The sequence below is a fragment of the Eleutherodactylus coqui genome, chromosome 3 (assembly GCF_035609145.1).
Source record: "Eleutherodactylus coqui strain aEleCoq1 chromosome 3, aEleCoq1.hap1, whole genome shotgun sequence".
In the NCBI taxonomy this organism is placed as follows: Eukaryota; Metazoa; Chordata; class Amphibia; order Anura; family Eleutherodactylidae; genus Eleutherodactylus; species Eleutherodactylus coqui.
The window spans coordinates 1,361,648-1,383,606 of NC_089839.1; the positions used below are offsets into that span (position 1 = coordinate 1,361,648).

A 21,959-nucleotide genomic window follows, 5' to 3' on the forward strand; every position below is an offset into this window, starting at 1 on the left:
GGACGCAGAGGGAAGCCGTCGGGTCACTTGGATCCCAAGGAGGAGCTGGAGTGACGGGGGAAGAGCCGCACATCAAAGATCAGCAGACGTGAAGAGTATCAAAGATTTAATGACCTGCATGGAAGCAGCCTTGTGTAGTACCAACTCCAGCCAGCAGGTGCTGCAGCCGCTCTACAGAAGCTCCCAGCAGGACACTGACTGCCACGGTGGTCGCAGCGCCAGCACGTGTCCGACGGCTGCAGGTCCGGGCGCCTCGTCACCTGCAGTTCTTGGAATCTGATTTGTGTTTAACAGCTGATTACGAATCTAAACCCCATCATCCGCCAGGAGTCGTAGTCGTCACCGCAGAGCGGCAGGCGGTCCAGCGGCGCAACACGAAGATACAAAAGAGAAAAACTTTATTACAATTACAACATAACAGCTTGATGAGACAAGAATCGCCACCGCAAGGAGCGACCGGCCCAAAGACCCCTCCAACCCCAAAGCCAGGTTGTCCTAGACGAGCATTACTGTATGAGGGGGGCATCCCTCTAGGGACCGCCTCTGGGGATGCCAGTGGTAGGGGCCAACATCTACAATGAAGGGGCCCCTTACAGCAGACATGGTGAGCTGGTCGCTTCCTGCAGCTCATCGCCCCTCGGCCATCATGCTCTGCGGCGATGCATGACGGAAACGCTATCAGCACTTCTGGCAGGAGACCTCAAACCTAAATACTTGTGGAACTGGCGGGGAAACGTTCCATCGATGACCAAGCGGAGACTTTCTAGAATTGCGGCTCCCACGATGCATCATCAGAAGCTTGTACGCCGAACCCCGACCCGTGTGGGGCTTGGGCACGCTGTAGCAATCTGCTGTAGGCAGCCATGTTGCCTCTCACACGACTAGTACAAAATATGTGTGCAAGAAAAACTGCAGCATGTCCGATCTTGGCGTTTATAATGTGAGCGTACATGGCGAGGAGCGTCAGGCAATGTCAGAGCGTCCTGACCATGTGCTGCAGCTGACTGATACGCTCGTCTGAGCCCGGCCCTCCTACAACACACACCAGCCCCCAGAAGACACTGGGTGCACAGTCGCCTCCTGCGCCGTTTGGCTCCGGTAGGCGGGCGCACATTTTACTTACACCGACATATGAAATGCCAAACTAAGTAAGCCCCTTTGTTTCCAATGAGACAGGAGAGAAACAATATCGTTTATCTCAAGACTGCTGTTAGTATAGCGCCCCCTGCTGTTCAATTCTGGAAGATGTGGGATATACACAGCAAGGGGCGCTATTGGAACAACAGTCCTGGGGTCTCTGATGTTACAGTAGCGCCACCTGCTGTTTCTATCCCCCAGTACTCCAGGATTGATGTTAGTAGAGCGCCCCCTGCTGTTCCAACAATCCCGGGACAGAAACAGTTTCAGAATCAGCAGACGGTCAAGTAAAGCTTTTGTTTGGGCCGATCAGGTTCCATCTTTGTCCGTACAATAATGGGGGTCACAATCCCCCTTTCAGTTCTTTTGGACTTCGAGGGGCTCCAGTGTTTGCAGCCCTAATGTAGGAGGAGCCCGCTGCTGCCGCTGCTCTGAGGGTCCCTACGCCCTGGAAGTGCTGCGGAATGAGACGTCCTAAAACAGACAGATCTGCAGAATGTCTAGTGAGGGACTCAACTATTCCTCAAGACTCCCCTAACGAGCAGCTTAAACTGCTGCTGCGGAAACCGCTGCGCTCGCCGCGATGCACGTGTGCCGATCACCGCTGCGCTCCCCGCGATGCACGCGGGCCGATCACCGCTGCGCTCCCCGCGATGCACGCGGGCCGATCACCGCTGCGCTCCCCGCGATGCACGCGGGCCGATCACCGCTGCGCTCCCCGCGATGCACGCGGGCCGATCACCGCTGCGCTCCCCGCGATGCACGCGGGCCGATCACCGCTGCGCTCCCCGCGATGCACGCGTGCCGATCACCGCTGCGCTCCCCGCGATGCACGCGTGCCGATCACCGCTGCGCTCCCCGCGATGCACGCGTGCCGATCACCGCTGCAGAATATTCTGCATCTTTAGGTGTGACTTGCGGAATAATTCTTCACATGTGAAAGCCCCCCCAAGTCTGAAAGACGCCAGAGGATGCCAAAATATCTAAAATCTGCCACTGGGGGGCGCTGCTGCTCATCAGTAAGCTCCTCGTAGTGGGGGGTGCAGACAGCCAGAAAGTGATCAAGCCTGTAATACAGTGCTGGGTGCAGCAGAATAGGAGCCCCTATTTCTAGTTGGTCTCGCTCAGAGACCCCTCTCTGATGTCCTAATAGTGCCCATTGAGAGGAGGAGCCTGATGGATACTCTTTAAAGGGGAGGTCCTATCAGCTCCAATCAGTTATAGCAGCCAGAGCTCCGATTGCGGAGAGGTCACTGCGACAGTCCCCGCACCCCGCTAAGACGCTGCTCGTTATTTGCAGTGGCCTAATGCGCACACTCACAGTAACGTCATCCTTAGGAGCGCGGGGAAGTCCGCTGCAGACAAGGGGCTGCGACGTGGAGAGATAGCGGGGAGGAAGGCAAGTATGAGAGTGACCCCCGCACGTGACGCCCCGCAGCCCACTTACTCTTTCCCCAGCTGAACACAGTTTACAGTTCTGCGTTGCCACCAATCACAAACCGATATGAGGTTCCCCCAGGGAATCCACCAGTCGCAGGCCTTCGTGAGGTTCCCCCAGGGAATCCACCAGTCGCAGGCCTTCGTGAGGTTCCCCCAGGGAATCCACCAGTCGCAGGCCTTCGTGAGGTTCCCCCAGGGAATCCACCAGTCGCAGGCCTTCGTGAGGTTCCCCCAGGGAATCCACCATTCGCAGGCCTTCGTGAGGTTCCCCCAGGGAATCCACCAATCGCAGGCCTTCGTGAGGTTCCCCCAGGGAATCCACCAATCGAAGGCCTTCGTGAGGTTCCCCCAGGGAATCCACCAATCGCAGGCCTTCGTGAGGTTCCTCCAGGGAATCCAAGATGTCTGTTGCCGCTTTACTCAATGGTGGTCCGCCAACTTACTGTAAAGGAGGGTCCTCCTGCTCACAACTACGGCTTGATAGCGGCTCGGGCCAGCCATAATTCTGCTATTCCTATATCAGTCCCGCCGTCGGCCAGCCTGAGGAGGCGCTCCGCTTCAGCTTATGTGGTTCAGCTCCTGCGCTCGCCTCTTCAGATGCCGTTTACGGATTTTGATCATCCACTTCACGCTGAGTTTGGCGAAGTCTGCAGCTTTAAATAAGACCAGGAAGACGCCGCAGAGCAGCGCGATCATGCTCCAGGGGTTGGCGGTGACGATCTGCAGACCAGAAAAACAACAAGCACGGTGAAAATGGGAAGCCGAAGCGCGGGGCGCCATTGTGGGACACGCTCATGATAAAGGCACAATTATGGTACAAATACAGAGTTTATAGAGGGCGGAGCCAAGCCGGCCGCCAGAATATCCTGAAAGTGGTGCAAACTCTAGCGGGAGCCTTCTTCGCCTCGTAGCGGGCGCCGCCAGATGCGACAAATACATGAAGGGGTTTGCGCCTCTCAATACATTCGTCACAGTCTGGCGTAATGGTGGCGGGTCGCACGGGGCAGCCGCCGGGTGGGGGTCAGCGCTCGGCTACATTGCAGTGTGGGGGGTTATTCATACACATACGGTAAGGCCTCCCTCACACGGGCGGTTTGTACAGCGTTTAGCGCTGCCTCTTCAGGCTCCCATTCATTTTAATGGGGCTGCTCACACAGCGCCTTCCAACGCTGCGCTTTGACAGCGATGCATGTTCTATTTTTGGGCGTTTTCAGCCCTGCATCGCCCATTGAAATGAATGGGCAGCGGTTAACTGCTCACTGATTTTCGGGGGGAGGGCTTTCAATAGAAGCCTTAGCCCGAAAATCAGTCCCAGCTAGGCTAGATAGAGAAAATAAGAAAGTAATACTCACCTAGCTGCTGCGGTCCGGGTCGGGGGCCGGTGGTCTCTGCCGCTCATCCGGGCTTCCCCTGCACTCCCAAGTCTATTGCCCTAGGCCAGGTTTTAGAACCCCGTCAATAGAGTGCTGTGATTGGTTATCGGCACGGTCGATGCCCAATCACAGCCCTTCATTGACTGTCTCAGCCAATCAGCACCGGCAAGCTCTGATTGGCTGAGACAGTCAATGAAGGGTTGTGATTGGGCATCGAGCCAGCGCCGACAACCAATCACAGCACTCTATTGCTGGAGGCGGGGATCTCAAACCTGGCCTACGGCAATAGACTTGGGAGTGCAGGGGAAGCCCGGATCAGCAGCAGAGACCACCGGCCCCCGACCCGGACCGCAGCAGCTAGGTGAGTATTGCTTTTTTTTTTCCCAGCATCCTTGGCTGCGTTTTCACCCGAGCTGAAAACGCAGCCAAAACGCTGGCATAAAGTATGCCAGCGCTGCTGAAACCGGGTGGAATCTGCAGTAAACGCCGCGTTTCTGCAAACGCCCTGTGTGAGGGAGGCCTAATTTGGAGGGGCTTTTGGCACACAACATCTGCAGGCAAATGGGAGAAAGTAGCGGCAGCGCTCCAGCGGCAGATGAGACGACGACTTCTTGGCTGCGTCATCGGCAAATATCAGTCAGTGACGTCTTCATGTATGCAGCGAGTTCTTGGGCCTCCGAAGAGACATTTAACCCCTCAGTTTACTTTGCTGCCGCCCGGGCTCTGCGCAGCAGCGACATAAATGTATGTTCTGCTATCAGCGGGGGATCGCGGCCCCCCACAGCAGATACAACATCCGGAGGCGGACGGTTCTAGTGATTGGCTGGCACTGATGACGTGGTCGGGTCCCGAAGCAATCACAGACCGGGAAAGTCTGACTTAAAGCCCTCTTCCATGGGACAACCTGTTGGGTGCAGAAGCTGTACAGGTCGCCCCAGCGGTAGTCGCAGGAGGGAGCATTGCTGAGTGAATGGCGGCGGAGGGGAATTGTTGCGGCCGTCCGTCTCCAGTAAACAGGCCGTCGTTCATAAAGGTTCACTCAGCTGATCCCTCATTCACTGCAAGCAAGCAGAAACTGAACGAGAAGCAAACGAGTTCTCCTTCGCCGTCCCGTGAGGCATCTACACCGAAGACTGCGACCCAAACGCCTTGTGGTCCTTATTCACACGAGCGTTTTGTCGCTGCTTTGTAGCAAAGATAAAATGTCAGCTGAAAATGGCGACCGTGCGAAGCGCCGGACACAATGCAGTCACATCGGCGGTCTAGGGGGGCCGATAGTTTATGCTGCGTCAAGAAAAGTATTGACGAAAAAAGCTGGAGGCTCCCATGGACTCCTATAGGAGCCAGAGAAAAAAGGAACAGGAGGGAGTTCAGCTGCGCCCGGCGCTCGGAGACCAAGACCGCCGCCGCTATTTAAGCATTCGAAGTCATTCCGAGGTTTCTGCCGACAGACGGCATTCCGCACCGCGGCGTATTTTTCATGTGATGCCCGCGTGAATAGACAAGAAAACACTAATTAATCTCCAGGCTCGATTGCGGCTATTCTCTGACGTCGTTCTTGGCCGCGAAGCGGCCGCCATAAGAGCGCATCGCCCATGTGAATGAGGCCCAAGTCACAAACTTTCCTGACATGTCAGCCCTACGTCAACTTCCCTCTTGGAGGGGAGAGGAGGAGAAAACAGTGCAATGCGCCAGGTATTAACCCCTTCCACTAGTCACCTGTGCCAGTCAGTTAGTGCCCGGCAGGGCGGAGGGCAAGAGGGGGCGGAGGGCTCATTTAGTAATTTATCCAAAAATTAAATGAGATTTCTAACGGTGCGCTCACAGGCAGCGGACGGAGGCGCCAGGCGGGAGCAGGCCCTTCCATCAGCTTAGTGACCCGCTCGCCATCCGCTCGCCAGCCGTTGGACATTAACAACTAGAAACTAAAAATAAAGGAAAATTAAAACTATTTACATCTAACTGTTAAATATTGATGTGAAGTTGGTGAATCTCCCAAATCGCTCAGAAATACAAACGGCCGACAAACCAACCAGCGTGGAGGAGGCGGCGGCGGCGGCGCAAAAACACGAAGGAAAAACTTGGCCACTAAAAACAACAACACTGAGTATTTTTACATCTGCGAACCACGTCCAACGAGACGCAACACGCCGGGTTACTGGAGACCTTCACAGGGGTCCGACACATGGCAGGTGCCAGGGAATGGCCGCACGGACCTCCAGGATTGGGTGGGAGTGAGCCGGTGAGCTGGGCCCTCGGGGGGGATTCTACGGCCCCTCTGGGTTAGGGCCGCACCCTCTGCAGGCTGTTACCTCATACTCGCTCGCTTTCCGACTGTATATATGTTCGGACCCCCATTGATGGATGTCCGGAGGAGCAGGGCTTGTAAGTCAAGGATTGTAGACCTGCCGGGGTCCCCTCCTGGGAGTCGGACACATCAGGGCGAGTTACTAGGTAGTATACGCCTCACCTACATACTACCGGGTGATCCTAGTAGTAGATCATGTATGTCACCCTACCCCTGGTCAGATTACCAGAATGCCAGAAAACACAAACAGATCATGAAGGGGTTAATCTACAAGTCTCTTAGGGTACCGAAGAGCTGCTTCATCCCCCAACGGGTCAGCATGTGGGGTCCCCGTCCTCACTGCACCGCGCTCTGCAGCAACCAGATGCGCTAGACCCAGTCTCAGGCATTGCTGAAAGATCCCAAAAGATCCCACTCCTGTGGGAGTTCAACTGAAGAATCCACTAAGTCAGAAGGGGAGCTGAAGAGTAAACGGGACTTACATGTCATCACCACCAGATTACTGCCGGACCGCTGGGGAGAACATGTGGGATACAAAGCTGGTGAACTCTGGGCGCTTCCAGCTTACTAGAGCAGAGCTGCCCGGACGCGTGACTGTTATTCCATCCTCACCCATCAGAGTCCCGAATGAAGTACTGGCGTCACGTGACAAACCACCGACAGAAGCCATCAGTTACAACCTTACCGACCGAGACAGGCAACCAGCCGCCACTGTAGGGAGAGGCTGCAGAGCCACTCGTGACAACCGTCATTCCTCCATGTGGTCTCACCCACTTTAGCGCACCCCCACAGACGCTGCGTAGTCATGTCCGGTCTATATATTAGGACAAGGACTAAGGGTGTCCTCTGTAGTCATGTCTGGTCCCTATATATTAGGACAAGTACTAAGGGTGCCCTGTGTAGTCATGTCTGGTCCCCTATATATTAGGACAAGTACTAAGGGTGCCCTGTGTAGTCATGTCTGGTCCCTATATATTAGGACAAGTACTAAGGGTGCCCTGTGTAGTCATGTCTGGTCCCTATATATTAGGACAAGTACTAAGGGTGTCCTGTGTAGTCATGTCTGGTCCCTATATATTAGGACAAGTACTAAGGGTGCCCTGTGTAGTCATGTCTGGTCTATATATTAGGACAAGTACTAAGGGTGCCCTGTGTAGTCATGTCTGGTCCCCTATATATTAGGACAAGTACTAAGGGTGCCCTGTGTAGTCATGTCTGGTCCCCTATATATTAGGACAAGTACTAAGGGTGTCCTGTGTAGCCATGTCTGGTCCCTATATATTAGGACAAGTACTAACGGTGTCCTGTGTAGTCATGTCTGGTCTATATATTAGGACAAGTACTAAGGGTGTCCTGTGTAGTCATGTCTGGTCTATATATTAGGACAAGTACTAAGGGTGTCCTGTGTAGTCATGTCTGGTCTATATATATTAGGACAAGTACTAAGGGTGCCCTGTGTAGTCATGTCTGGTCTATATATTAGGACAAGTACTAAGGGTGTCCTGTGTAGTCATGTCTGGTCCCTATATATTAGGACAAGTACTAAGGGTGTCCTGTGTAGCCATGTCTGGTCCCTATATATTAGGACAAGTACTAAGGGTGCCCTGTGTAGTCATGTCTGGTCTATATATTAGGACAAGTACTAAGGGTGTCCTGTGTAGTCATGTCTGGTCTATATATTAGGACAAGTACTAAGGGTGTCCTGTGTAGTCATGTCCGGTCCCTATATATTAGGACAAGTACTAAGGGTGCCCTGTATAGTCATGTCTGGTCTATATATATTAGGACAAGTACTAAGGGTGTCCTGTGTAGTCATGTCTGGTCTATATATTAGGACAAGTACTAAGGGTGCCCTGTGTAGTCATGTCTGGTCCCTATATATTAGGACAAGTACTAAGGGTGCCCTGTGTAGTCATGTCTGGTCCCTATATATTAGGACAAGTACTAAGGGTGCCCTGTGTAGTCATGTCTGGTCTATATATTAGGACAAGTACTAAGGGTGTCCTGTGTAGTCATGTCTGGTCCCTATATATTAGGACAAGTACTAAGGGTGCCCTGTGTAGTCATGTCTGGTCTATATATTAGGACAAGTACTAAGGGTGCCCTGTGTAGCCATGTCTGGTCCTCTATATATTAGGACAAGTACTAAGGGTGCCCTGTGTAGTCATGTCTGGTCTATATATTAGGACAAGGACTAAGGGTGCCCTGTGTAGTCATGTCTGGTCTATATATTAGGACAAGTACTAAGGGTGCCCTGTGTAGTCATGTCTGGTCTATATATTAGGACAAGTACTAAGGGTGCCCTGTGTAGTCATGTCTGGTCCTCTATATATTAGGACAAGTACTAAGGGTGCCCTGTGTAGTCATGTCTGGTCTATATATATTAGGACAAGTACTAAGGGTGTCCTGTGTAGTCATGTCTGGTCCCTATATATTAGGACAAGTACTAAGGGTGCCCTGTGTAGTCATGTCTGGTCTATATATTAGGACAAGTACTAAGGGTGTCCTGTGTAGTCATGTCTGGTCTATATATTAGGACAAGTACTAAGGGTGTCCGGTGTAGTCATGTCTGGTCTATATATTAGGACAAGTACTAAGGGTGTCCTGTGTAGTCATGTCTGGTCTATATATTAGGACAAGTACTAAGGGTGTCCTGTGTAGTCATGTCTGGTCCCTATATATTAGGACAAGTACTAAGGGTGCCCTGTGTAGTCATGTCTGGTCCCTATATATTAGGACAAGTACTAAGGGTGTCCTGTGTAGTCATGTCTGGTCTCCTATATATTAGGACAAGTACTAAGGGTGTCCTGTGTAGTCATGTCTGGTCCCCTATATATTAGGACAAGTACTAAGGGTGTCCTGTGTAGTCATGTCTGGTCTATATATTAGGACAAGTACAAAGGGTGTCCTGTGTAGTCATGTCTGGTCTATATATTAGGACAAGTACTAAGGGTGCCCGATGTAGTCATGTCTGGTCCCTATATATTAGGACAAGTACTAAGGGTGTCCTGTGTAGTCATGTCTGGTCTATATATTAGGACAAGTACTAAGGGTGCCCTGTGTAGTCATGTCTGGTCTATATATTAGGACAAGTACTAAGGGTGCCCGATGTAGTCATGTCTGGTCCCTATATATTAGGACAAGTACTAAGGGTGCCCTGTGTAGTCATGTCTGGTCCCCTATATATTAGGACAAGTACTAAGGGTGTCCTGTGTAGCCATGTCTGGTCTATATATTAGGACAAGTACTAAGGGTGCCCTGTGTAGTCATGTCTGGTCTCTATATATCAGGACAAGTACTAAGGGTGCCCTGTGTAGCCATGTCTGGTCCCTATATATTAGGACAAGTACTAAGGGTGCCCTGTGTAGTCATGTCTGGTCTCTATATATCAGGACAAGTACTAAGGGTGCCCTGTGTAGCCATGTCTGGTCCCTATATATTAGGACAAGTACTAAGGGTGTCCTGTGTAGCCATGTCTGGTCCCTATATATTAGGACAAGTACTAAGGGTGTCCTGTGTAGCCATGTCTGGTCTCTATATATCAGGACAAGTACTAAGGGTGCCCTGTGTAGTCATGTCTGGTCCCTATATATTAGGACAAGTACTAAGGGTGCCCTGTGTAGTCATGTCTGGTCCCTATATATTAGGACAAGTACTAAGGGTGCCCTGTGTAGTCATGTCTGGTCTCCTATATATTAGGACAAGTACTAAGGGTGCCCTGTGTAGCCATGTCTGGTCCCTATATATTAGGACAAGTACTAAGGGTGTCCTGTGTAGCCATGTCTGGTCCCTATATATTAGGACAAGTACTAAGGGTGTCCTGTGTAGCCATGTCTGGTCTCTATATATCAGGACAAGTACTAAGGGTGCCCTGTGTAGTCATGTCTGGTCCCTATATATTAGGACAAGTACTAAGGGTGCCCTGTGTAGTCATGTCTGGTCTCTATATATCAGGACAAGTACTAAGGGTGCCCTGTGTAGTCATGTCTGGTCCCTATATATTAGGACAAGTACTAAGGGTGCCCTGTGTAGTCATGTCTGGTCTATATATTAGGACAAGTACTAAGGGTGTCCTGTGTAGCCATGTCTGGTCCCTATATATTAGGACAAGTACTAAGGGTGCCCTGTGTAGTCATGTCTGGTCCCTATATATTAGGACAAGTACTAAGGGTGCCCTGTGTAGTCATGTCTGGTCCCTATATATTAGGACAAGTACTAAGGGTGTCCTGTGTAGTCATGTCTGGTCTCTATATATTAGGACAAGTACTAAGGGTGTCCTGTGTAGTCATGTCTGGTCCCTATATATTAGGACAAGTACTAAGGGTGTCCTGTGTAGTCATGTCTGGTCCCTATATATTAGGACAAGTACTAAGGGTGTCCTGTGTAGTCATGTCTGGTCCCTATATATTAGGACAAGTACTAAGGGTGTCCTGTGTAGTCATGTCTGGTCTATATATTAGGACAAGTACTAAGGGTGCCCTGTGTAGCCATCTCTGATCCCTATATATTAGGACAAGTACTAAGGGTGTCCTGTGTAGTCATGTCTGGTCCCTATATATTAGGACAAGTACTAAGGGTGTCCTGTGTAGTCATGTCTGGTCTGTATATTAGGACAAGTACTAAGGGTACCCTGTGTAGTCATGTCTGGTCTCTATATATCAGGACAAGTACTAAGGGTGCCCTGTGTAGCCATGTCTGGTCCCTATATATTAGGACAAGTACTAAGGGTGCCCTGTGTAGTCATGTCTGGTCTATATATTAGGACAAGTACTAAGGGTGTCCTGTGTAGCCATGTCTGGTCCCTATATATTAGGACAAGTACTAAGGGTGCCCTGTGTAGTCATGTCCGGTCTATATATTAGGACAAGGACTAAGGGTGCCCTGTGTAGTCATGTCTGGTCTATATATTAGGACAAGTACTAAGGGTGTCCTGTGTAGTCATGTCTGGTCCCTATATATTAGGACAAGTACTAAGGGTGTCCGGTGTAGTCATGTCTGGTCCCTATATATTAGGACAAGTACTAAAGGCGCCCTGTATAGTCATGTCTGGTCTATATATTAGGACAAGTACTAAGGGTGTCCTGTGTAGTCATGTCTGGTCCCTATATATTAGGACAAGTACTAAGGGTGTCCGGTGTAGTCATGTCTGGTCTATATATATTAGGACAAGTACTAAGGGTGCCCTGTGTAGTCATGTCTGGTCCTCTATATATTAGGACAAGTACTAAGGGTGTCCTGTGTAGTCATGTCTGGTCTATATATTAGGACAAGTACTAAGGGTGTCCTGTGTAGTCATGTCTGGTCTATATATTAGGACAAGTACTAAGGGTGCCCGGTGTAGTCATGTCTGGTCCCTATATATTAGGACAAGTACTAAGGGTGTCCTGTGTAGTCATGTCTGGTCTATATATTAGGACAAGTACTAAGGGTGTCCTGTGTAGTCATGTCTGGTCTGTATATTAGGACAAGTACTAAGGGTGCCCTGTGTAGTCATGTCTGGTCTCTATATATCAGGACAAGTACTAAGTGTGTCCTGTGTAGCCATGTCTGGTCCCTATATATTAGGACAAGTACTAAGGGTGCCCTGTGTAGTTATGTCTGGTCTATATATTAGGACAAGTACTAAGGGTGTCCTGTGTAGCCATGTCTGGTCCCTATATATTAGGACAAGTACTAAGGGTGCCCTGTGTAGTCATGTCCGGTCTATATATTAGGACAAGGACTAAGGGTGCCCTGTGTAGTCATGTCTGGTCCCTATATATTAGGACAAGTACTAAGGGTGTCCTGTGTAGTCATGTCTGGTCCCCTATATATTAGGACAAGTACTAAGGGTGCCCTGTGTAGTCATGTCTGGTCCCTATATATTAGGACAAGTACTAAGGGTGCCCTGTGTAGTCATGTCTGGTCTATATATTAGGACAAGTACTAAGGGTGTCCTGTGTAGTCATGTCTGGTCTATATATTAGGACAAGTACTAAGGGTGTCCTGTGTAGTCATGTCCGGTCCCTATATATTAGGACAAGTACTAAGGGTGTCCTGTGTAGTCATGTCTGGTCCCTATATATTAGGACAAGTACTAAGGGTGCCCTGTGTAGTCATGTCTGGTCCTTATATATTAGGACAAGTACTAAGGGTGCCCTGTATAGTCATGTCTGGTCTATATATTAGGACAAGTACTAAGGGTGTCCTGTGTAGTCATGTCTGGTCTCTATATATTAGGACAAGTACTAAGGGTGTCCTGTGTAGTCATGTCTGGTCTATATATTAGGACAAGTACTAAGGGTGTCCTGTGTAGCCATGTCTGGTCCCTATATATTAGGACAAGTACTAAGGGTGTCCTGTGTAGTCATGTCTGGTCTATATATTAGGACAAGTACTAAGGGTGCCCTGTGTAGCCATGTCTGGTCCCTATATATTAGGACAAGTACTAAGGGTGTCCTGTGTAGTCATGTCTGGTCCCTATATATTAGGACAAGTACTAAGGGTGCCCTGTGTAGTCATGTCTGGTCCCTATATATTAGGACAAGTAATAAGGGTGCCCTGTGTAGTCATGTCTGGTCCCTATATATTAGGACAAGTACTAAGGGTGCCCTGTGTAGTCATGTCTGGTCTCTATATATTAGGACAAGTACTAAGGGTGTCCTGTGTAGTCATGTCTGGTCTATATATTAGGACAAGTACTAATGGTGCCCTGTGTAGTCATGTCTGGTGTATATATATTAGGACAAGTACTAAGGGTGCCCTGTGTAGTCATGTCTGGTCTCTATATATTAGGACAAGTACTAAGGGTGCCCTGTGTAGTCATGTCTGGTCTATATATTAGGGCAAGTACTAAGGGTGTCCTGTGTAGTCATGTCTGGTCCCTATATATTAGGACAAGTACTAAGGGTGCCCTGTGTAGTCATGTCTGGTCTATATATTAGGACAAGTACTAAGGGTGTCCTGTGTAGTCATGTCTGGTCTATATATTAGGACAAGTACTAAGGGTGTCCTGTGTAGTCATGTCTGGTCCCTATATATTAGGACAAGTACTAAGGGTGTCCTGTGTAGTCATGTCTGGTCTCCTATATATTAGGACAAGTACTAAGGGTGTCCTGTGTAGTCATGTCCGGTCCCATATATATTAGGACAAGTACTAAGGGTGTCCTGTGTAGTCATGTCTGGTCTATATATTAGGGCAAGTACTAAGGGTGCCCTGTGTAGCCATGTCTGGTCCCTATATATTAGGACAAGTACTAAGGGTGTCCTGTGTAGCCATGTCTGGTCCCTATATATTAGGACAAGTACTAAGGGTGTCCTGTGTAGTCATGTCTGGTCTATATATTAGGACAAGTACTAAGGGTGTCCTGTGTAGCCATGTCTGGTCCCTATATATTAGGACAAGTACTAAGGGTGCCCTGTGTAGTCATGTCTGGTCTCTATATATTAGGACAAGTACTAAGGGTGTCCTGTGTAGTCATGTCTGTTCTCCTATATATTAGGACAAGTACTAAGGGTGTCCTGTGTAGCCATGTCTGGGTCTATATATTAGGACAAGTACTAAGGGTGTCCTGTGTAGCCATGTCTGGTCCCTATATATTAGGACAAGTACTAAGGGTGCCCTGTGTAGTCATGTCTGGTCCCTATATATTAGGACAAGTACTAATGGTGTCCTGTGTAGTCATGTCTGTTCTCCTATATATTAGGACAAGTACTAAGGGTGCCCTGTGTAGTCATGTCTGGTCTATATATTAGGATAAGTACTAAGGGTGTCCTGTGTAGTCATGTCTGGTCCCTATATATTAGGACAAGTACTAAGGGTGTCCTGTGTAGTCATGTCTGGTCCCTATATATTAGGACAAGTACTAAGGGTGCCCGGTGCAGTCATGTCTGGTCCCTATATATTAGGACAAGTACTAAGGGTGTCCTGTGTAGTCATGTCTGGTCTATATATTAGGACAAGTACTAATGGTGCCCTGTGTAGTCATGTCTGGTCCCCTATATATTAGGACAAGTACTAAGGGTGTCCTGTGTAGTCTTGTCTGGTCCCTATATATTAGGACAAGTACTAAGGGTGCCCTGTGCAGTCATGTCTGGTCCCTATATATTAGGACAAGTACTAAGGGTGTCCTGTGTAGTCATGTCTGGTCTATATATTAGGACAAGTACTAATGGTGCCCTGTGTAGTCATGTCTGGTCCCCTATATATTAGGACAAGTACTAAGGGTGCCCTGTGTAGTCATGTCTGGTCTATATATTAGGACAAGTACTAAGGGTGCCCTGTGTAGTCATGTCTGGTCCCTATATATTAGGACAAGTATTAAGGGTGTCCTGTGTAGTCATGTCTGGTCCCTATATATTAGGACAAGTACTAAGGGTGTCCTGTGTAGTCATGTCTGGTCCTTATATATTAGGACAAGTACTAAGGGTGTCCTGTGTAGTCATGTCTGGTCTATATATTAGGACAAGTACTAAGGGTGTCCTGTGTAGTCATGTCTGGTCTATATATTAGGACAAGTACTAATGGTGCCCTGTGTAGTCATGTCTGGTCCCCTATATATTAGGACAAGTACTAAGGGTGTCCTGTGTAGTCATGTCTGGTCTATATATTAGGACAAGTACTAATGGTGCCCTGTGTAGTCATGTCTGGTCCCCTATATATTAGGACAAGTACTAAGGGTGCCCTGTGTAGTCATGTCTGGTCTATATATTAGGACAAGTACTAAGGGTGCCCTGTGTAGTCATGTCTGGTCCCTATATATTAGGACAAGTATTAAGGGTGTCCTGTGTAGTCATGTCTGGTCCCTATATATTAGGACAAGTACTAAGGGTGTCCTGTGTAGTCATGTCTGGTCCTTATATATTAGGACAAGTACTAAGGGTGTCCTGTGTAGTCATGTCTGGTCTATATATTAGGACAAGTACTAAGGGTGCCCTGTGTAGTCATGTCTGGTCTATATATTAGGACAAGTACTAAGGGTGTCCTGTGTAGTCATGTCTGGTCCTTATATATTAGGACAAGTACTAAGGGTGCCCTGTGTAGTCATGTCTGGTCTATATATTAGGACAAGTACTAAGGGTGTCCTGTGTAGTCATGTCTGGTCTATATATTAGGACAAGTACTAAGGGTGCCCTGTGTAGTCATGTCTGGTCCCTATATATTAGGACAAGTACTAAGGGTGTCCTGTGTAGTCATGTCTGGTCCCTATATATTAGGACAAGTACTAAGGGTGTCCTGTGTAGTCATGTCTGGTCCCCTATATATTAGGACAAGTACTAAGGGTGCCCTGTGTAGTCATGTCTGGTCCCTATATATTAGGACAAGTACTAAGGGTGCCCTGTGTAGTCATGTCTGGTCTATATATTAGGACAAGTACTAAGGGTGTCCTGTGTAGTCATGTCTGGTCCCTATATATTAGGACAAGTACTAAGGGTGCCTCGTGTAGTCATGTCTGGTCTATATATTAGGACAAGTACTAAGGGTGCCCTGTGTAGTCATGTCTGGTCCCTATATATTAGGACAAGTACTAAGGGTGCCCTGTGTAGTCATGTCTGGTCTATATATTAGGACAAGTACTAAGGGTGCCCTGTGTAGTCATGTCTGGTCTATATATTAGGACAAGTACTAAGGGTGCCCTGTATAGTCATGTCTGGTCTATATATTAGGACAAGTACTAAGGGTGTCCTGTGTAGTCATGTCTGGTCTCTATATATTAGGACAAGTACTAAGGGTGTCCTGTGTAGCCATGTCTGGTCCCTATATATTAGGACAAGTACTAAGGGTGCCCTGTATAGTCATGTCTGGTCTATATATTAGGACAAGTACTAAGGGTGTCCTGTGTAGTCATGTCTGGTCTCTATATATTAGGACAAGTACTAAGGGTGTCCTGTGTAGTCATGTCTGGTCTATATATTAGGACAAGTACTAAGGGTGTCCTGTGTAGTCATGTCTGGTCTCTATATATTAGGACAAGTACTAAGGGTGTCCTGTGTAGCCATGTCTGGTCCCTATATATTAGGACAAGTACTAAGGGTGCCCTGTATAGTCATGTCTGGTCTATATATTAGGACAAGTACTAAGGGTGTCCTGTGTAGTCATGTCTGGTCTCTATATATTAGGACAAGTACTAAGGGTGTCCTGTGTAGTCATGTCTGGTCTATATATTAGGACAAGTACTAAGGGTGCCCTGTGTAGTCATGTCTGGTCCCTATATATTAGGACAAGTACTAAGGGTGCCCTGTGTAGTCATGTCTGGTCCCTATATATGGACAAGTACTAAGGGTGTCCTGTGTAGTCATGTCTGGTCCCCTATATATTAGGACAAGTACTAAGGGTGTCCAGTGTAGTCATGTCTGGTCCCTATATATTAGGACAAGTACTAAGGGTGCCCAGTGTAGTCATGTCTGGTCCCTATATATTAGGACAAGTACTAAGGGTGTCCTGTGTAGTCATGTCTGGTGTATATATATTAGGACAAGTACTAAGGGTGCCCTGTGTAGTCATGTCTGGTCTATATATTAGGACAAGTACTAAGGGTGTCCTGTGTAGTCATGTCTGGTCTATATATTAGGACAAGTACTAAGGGTGTCCTGTGTAGCCATGTCTGGTCCCTATATATTAGGACAAGTACTAAGGGTGTCCTGTGTAGTCATGTCTGGTCTCTATATATTAGGACAAGTACTAAGGGTGTCCTGTGTAGTCATGTCTGGTCTATATATTAGGACAAGTACTAATGGTGCCCTGTGTAGTCATGTCTGGTGTATATATATTAGGACAAGTACTAAGGGTGCCCTGTGTAGTCATGTCTGGTCTATATATTAGGACAAGTACTAAGGGTGCCCTGTGTAGTCATGTCTGGTTCCTATATATTAGGACAAGTACTAAGGGTGCCCTGTGTAGTCATGTCTGGTCCCTATATATTAGGACAAGTACTAAGGGTGCCCTGTGTAGTCATGTCTGGTCTCTATATATTAGGACAAGTACTAAGGGTGTCCTGTGTAGTCATGTCTGGTCTATATATTAGGACAAGTACTAAGGGTGTCCTGTGTAGTCATGTCTGGTCTCTATATATTAGGACAAGTACTAAGGGTGCCCTGTGTAGTCATGTCTGGTCCCTATATATTAGGACAAGTACTAAGGGTGCCCTGTGTAGTCATGTCTGGTCTATATATTAGGACAAGTACTAAGGGTGTCCTGTGTAGTCATGTCTGGTCCCTATATATTAGGACAAGTACTAAGGGTGCCTCGTGTAGTCATGTCTGGTCTATATATTAGGACAAGTACTAAGGGTGCCCTGTGTAGTCATGTCTGGTCCCTATATATTAGGACAAGTACTAAGGGTGCCCTGTGTAGTCATGTCTGGTCTATATATTAGGACAAGTACTAAGGGTGCCCTGTGTAGTCATGTCTGGTCTATATATTAGGACAAGTACTAAGGGTGCCCTGTATAGTCATGTCTGGTCTATATATTAGGACAAGTACTAAGGGTGTCCTGTGTAGTCATGTCTGGTCTCTATATATTAGGACAAGTACTAAGGGTGTCCTGTGTAGCCATGTCTGGTCCCTATATATTAGGACAAGTACTAAGGGTGCCCTGTATAGTCATGTCTGGTCTATATATTAGGACAAGTACTAAGGGTGTCCTGTGTAGTCATGTCTGGTCTCTATATATTAGGACAAGTACTAAGGGTGTCCTGTGTAGTCATGTCTGGTCTATATATTAGGACAAGTACTAATGGTGCCCTGTGTAGTCATGTCTGGTGTATATATATTAGGACAAGTACTAAGGGTGCCCTGTGTAGTCATGTCTGGTCCCTATATATTAGGACAAGTACTAAGGGTGCACTGTGTAGTCATGTCTGGTCCCTATATATTAGGACAAGTACTAAGGGTGCCCTGTGTAGTCATGTCTGGTCCCTATATATTAGGACAAGTACTAAGGGTGTCCTGTGTAGTCATGCCTGGTCTATATATATTAGGACAAGTACTAAGGGTGCCCTGTGTAGTCATGTCTGGTCTATATATTAGGACAAGTACTAAGGGTATCCTGTGTAGTCATGTCTGGTCTATATATTAGGACAAGTACTAAGGGTGCCCTGTGTAGTCATGTCTGGTCTATATATTAGGACAAGTACTAAGGGTGTCCTGTGTAGTCATGTCTGGTCTATATATTAGGACAAGTACTAAGGGTATCCTGTGTAGTCATGTCTGGTCTATATATTAGGACAAGTACTAAGGGTGCCCTGTGTAGTCATGTCTGGTCCCTATATATTAGGACAAGTACTAAGGGTGTCCTGTGTAGTCATGTCTGGTCCCTATATATTAGGACAAGTACTAAGGGTGCCCTGTGTAGTCATGTCTGGTCCCTATATATTAGGACAAGTACTAAGGGTGTCCTGTGTAGTCATGTCTGGTCCCTATATATTAGGACAAGTACTAAGGGTGTCCTGTGTAGTCATGTCTGGTCCCTATATATTAGGACAAGTACTAAGGGTGTCCTGTGTAGTCATGTCTGGTCCCTATATATTAGGACAAGTACTAAGGGTGTCCTGTGTAGTCATGTCTGGTCCCTATATATTAGGACAAGTACTAAGGGTGCCCTGTGTAGTCATGTCTGGTCTATATATTAGGACAAGTACTAAGGGTGTCCTGTGTAGTCATGTCTGGTCTATATATTAGGACAAGTACTAAGGGTGTCCTGTGTAGCCATGTCTGGTCCCTATATATTAGGACAAGTACTAAGGGTGTCCTGTGTAGTCATGTCTGGTCTCTATATATTAGGACAAGTACTAAGGGTGTCCTGTGTAGTCATGTCTGGTCTATATATTAGGACAAGTACTAATGGTGCCCTGTGTAGTCATGTCTGGTGTATATATATTAGGACAAGTACTAAGGGTGCCCTGTGTAGTCATGTCTGGTCTATATATTAGGACAAGTACTAAGGGTGCCCTGTGTAGTCATGTCTGGTTCCTATATATTAGGACAAGTACTAAGGGTGCCCTGTGTAGTCATGTCTGGTCTCTATATATTAGGACAAGTACTAAGGGTGCCCTGTGTAGTCATGTCTGGTCTATATATTAGGACAAGTACTAAGGGTGTCCTGTGTAGTCATGTCTGGTCCTTATATATTAGGACAAGTACTAAGGGTGTCCTGTGTAGTCATGTCTGGTCCCTATATATTAGGACAAGTACTAAGGGTGTCCTGTGTAGCCATGTCTGGTCCCTATATATTAGGACAAGTACTAAGGGTGCCCTGTGTAGTCATGTCTGGTCTATATATTAGGACAAGTACTAAGGGTGTCCTGTGTAGCCATGTCTGATCCCTATATATTAGGACAAGTACTAAGGGTGCTCTGTGTAGTCACGTCTGGTCCCCTATATATTAGGACAAGTACTAAGGGTGTCCTGTGTAGTCATGTCTGGTCCCCTATATATTAGGACAAGTACTAAGGGTGCTCTGTGTAGTCACGTCTGGTCCCCTATATATTAGGACAAGTACTAAGGGTGCCCTGTGTAGTCATGTCTGGTCTATATATTAGGACAAGTACTAAGGGTGCTCTGTGTAGTCATGTCTGGTCCCTATATATTAGGACAAGTACTAAGGGTGCCCTGTGTAGTCATGTCTGGTCTATATATTAGGACAAGTACTAAGGGTGCTCTGTGTAGTCATGTCTGGTCTATATATTAGGACAAGTACTAAGGGTGCTCTGTGTAGTCACGTCTGGTCCCCTATATATTAGGACAAGTACTAAGGGTGTCCTGTGTAGTCATGTCTGGTCTATATATTAGGACAAGTACTAAGGGTGTCCTGTGTAGTCATGTCTGGTCCCTATATATTAGGACAAGTACTAAGGGTGTCCTGTGTAGTCATGTCTGGTCTATATATTAGGACAAGTACTAAGGGTGCCCTGTGTAGTCATGTCTGGTCCCTATATATTAGGACAAGTACTAAGGGTGTCCTGTGTAGTCATGTCTGGTCCCTATATATTAGGACAAGTACTAAGGGTGTCCTGTGTAGTCATGTCTGGTCCCTATATATTAGGACAAGTACTAAGGGTGTCCTGTGTAGTCATGTCTGGTCCCTATATATTAGGACAAGTACTAAGGGTGTCCTGTGTAGTCATGTCTGGTCTATATATATTAGGACAAGTACTAAGGGTGTCCTGTGTAGTCATGTCTGGTCTATATATTAGGACAAGTACTAAGGGTGCCCTGTGTAGTCATGTCTGGTCTATATATTAGGACAAGTACTAAGGGTGTCCTGTGTAGTCATGTCTGGTCCCTATATATTAGGACAAGTACTAAGGGTGCACTGTGTAGACATGTCTGGTCCCTATATATTAGGACAAGTGCTAAGGGTGCCCTGTGTAGTCATGTCTGGTCCCTATATATTAGGACAAGTACTAACGGTGTCCTGTGTAGTCATGTCTGGTCCCTATATATTAGGACAAGTACTAAGGGTGCCCTGTGTAGTCATGTCTGGTCCCTATATATTAGGACAAGTACTAAGCGTGCCCTGTGTAGTCATGTCTGGTCTATATATTAGGACAAGTACTAAGGGTGCCCTGTGTAGTCATGTCTGGTCTATATATTAGGACAAGTACTAAGGGTGCCCTGTGTAGTCATGTCTGGCCCCTATATATTAGGACAAGTACTAAGGGTGTCCTGTGTAGTCATGTCTGGTCCCTATATATTAGGACAAGTACTAAGGGTGTCCTGTGTAGTCATGTCCGGTCCCTATATATTGGGACAAGTACTAAGGGTGCCCTGTGTAGTCATGTCTGGTCCCTATATATTAGGACAAGTACTAAGGGTGTCCTGTGTAGTCATGTCTGGTCCCTATATATTAGGACAAGTACTAAGGGTGTCCTGTGTAGTCATGTCTGGTCTGTATATTAGGACAAGTACTAAGGGTGTCCTGTGTAGTCATGTCTGGTCTATATATATTAGGACAAGTACTAAGGGTGCACTGTGTAGACATGTCTGGTCCCTATATATTAGGACAAGTGCTAAGGGTGCCCTGTGTAGTCATGTCTGGTCCCTATATATTAGGACAAGTACTAACGGTGTCCTGTGTAGTCATGTCTGGTCCCTATATATTAGGACAAGTACTAAGGGTGTCCTGTGTAGTCATGTCTGGTCTATATATTAGGACAAGTACTAATGGTGCCCTGTGTAGTCATGTCTGGTGTATATATATTAGGACAAGTACTAAGGGTGCCCTGTGTAGTCATGTCTGGTCTATATATTAGGACAAGTACTAAGGGTGCCCTGTGTAGTCATGTCTGGTTCCTATATATTAGGACAAGTACTAAGGGTGCCCTGTGTAGTCATGTCTGGTCCCTATATATTAGGACAAGTACTAAGGGTGCCCTGTGTAGTCATGTCTGGTCTCTATATATTAGGACAAGTACTAAGGGTGTCCTGTGTAGTCATGTCTGGTCTATATATTAGGACAAGTACTAAGGGTGTCCTGTGTAGTCATGTCTGGTCTCTATATATTAGGACAAGTACTAAGGGTGCCCTGTGTAGTCATGTCTGGTCCCTATATATTAGGACAAGTACTAAGGGTGCCCTGTGTAGTCATGTCTGGTCTATATATTAGGACAAGTACTAAGGGTGTCCTGTGTAGTCATGTCTGGTCCCTATATATTAGGACAAGTACTAAGGGTGCCTCGTGTAGTCATGTCTGGTCTATATATTAGGACAAGTACTAAGGGTG

General features: G+C 47.2%; 1 protein-coding gene across 5 annotated transcripts in view; it reads right to left on the reverse strand.

Moving 5' to 3' along the window:
• Positions 1 to 381: 381 nt before the first annotated feature.
• The window catches only part of PACC1 (proton activated chloride channel 1), a 57,825-nt gene continuing 36,247 nt past the window's right edge, over positions 382 to 21,959 (reverse strand). For all 5 annotated transcript variants that reach the window (XM_066595043.1, XM_066595046.1, XM_066595044.1 and 2 more), the window contains exon 8: positions 382 to 3,297. In XM_066595043.1, the coding sequence (XP_066451140.1) occupies positions 3,136 to 3,297 (162 nt within the window). In that variant the 3' untranslated portion in view covers positions 382 to 3,135. The remainder of the gene's footprint in view (positions 3,298 to 21,959) is intronic.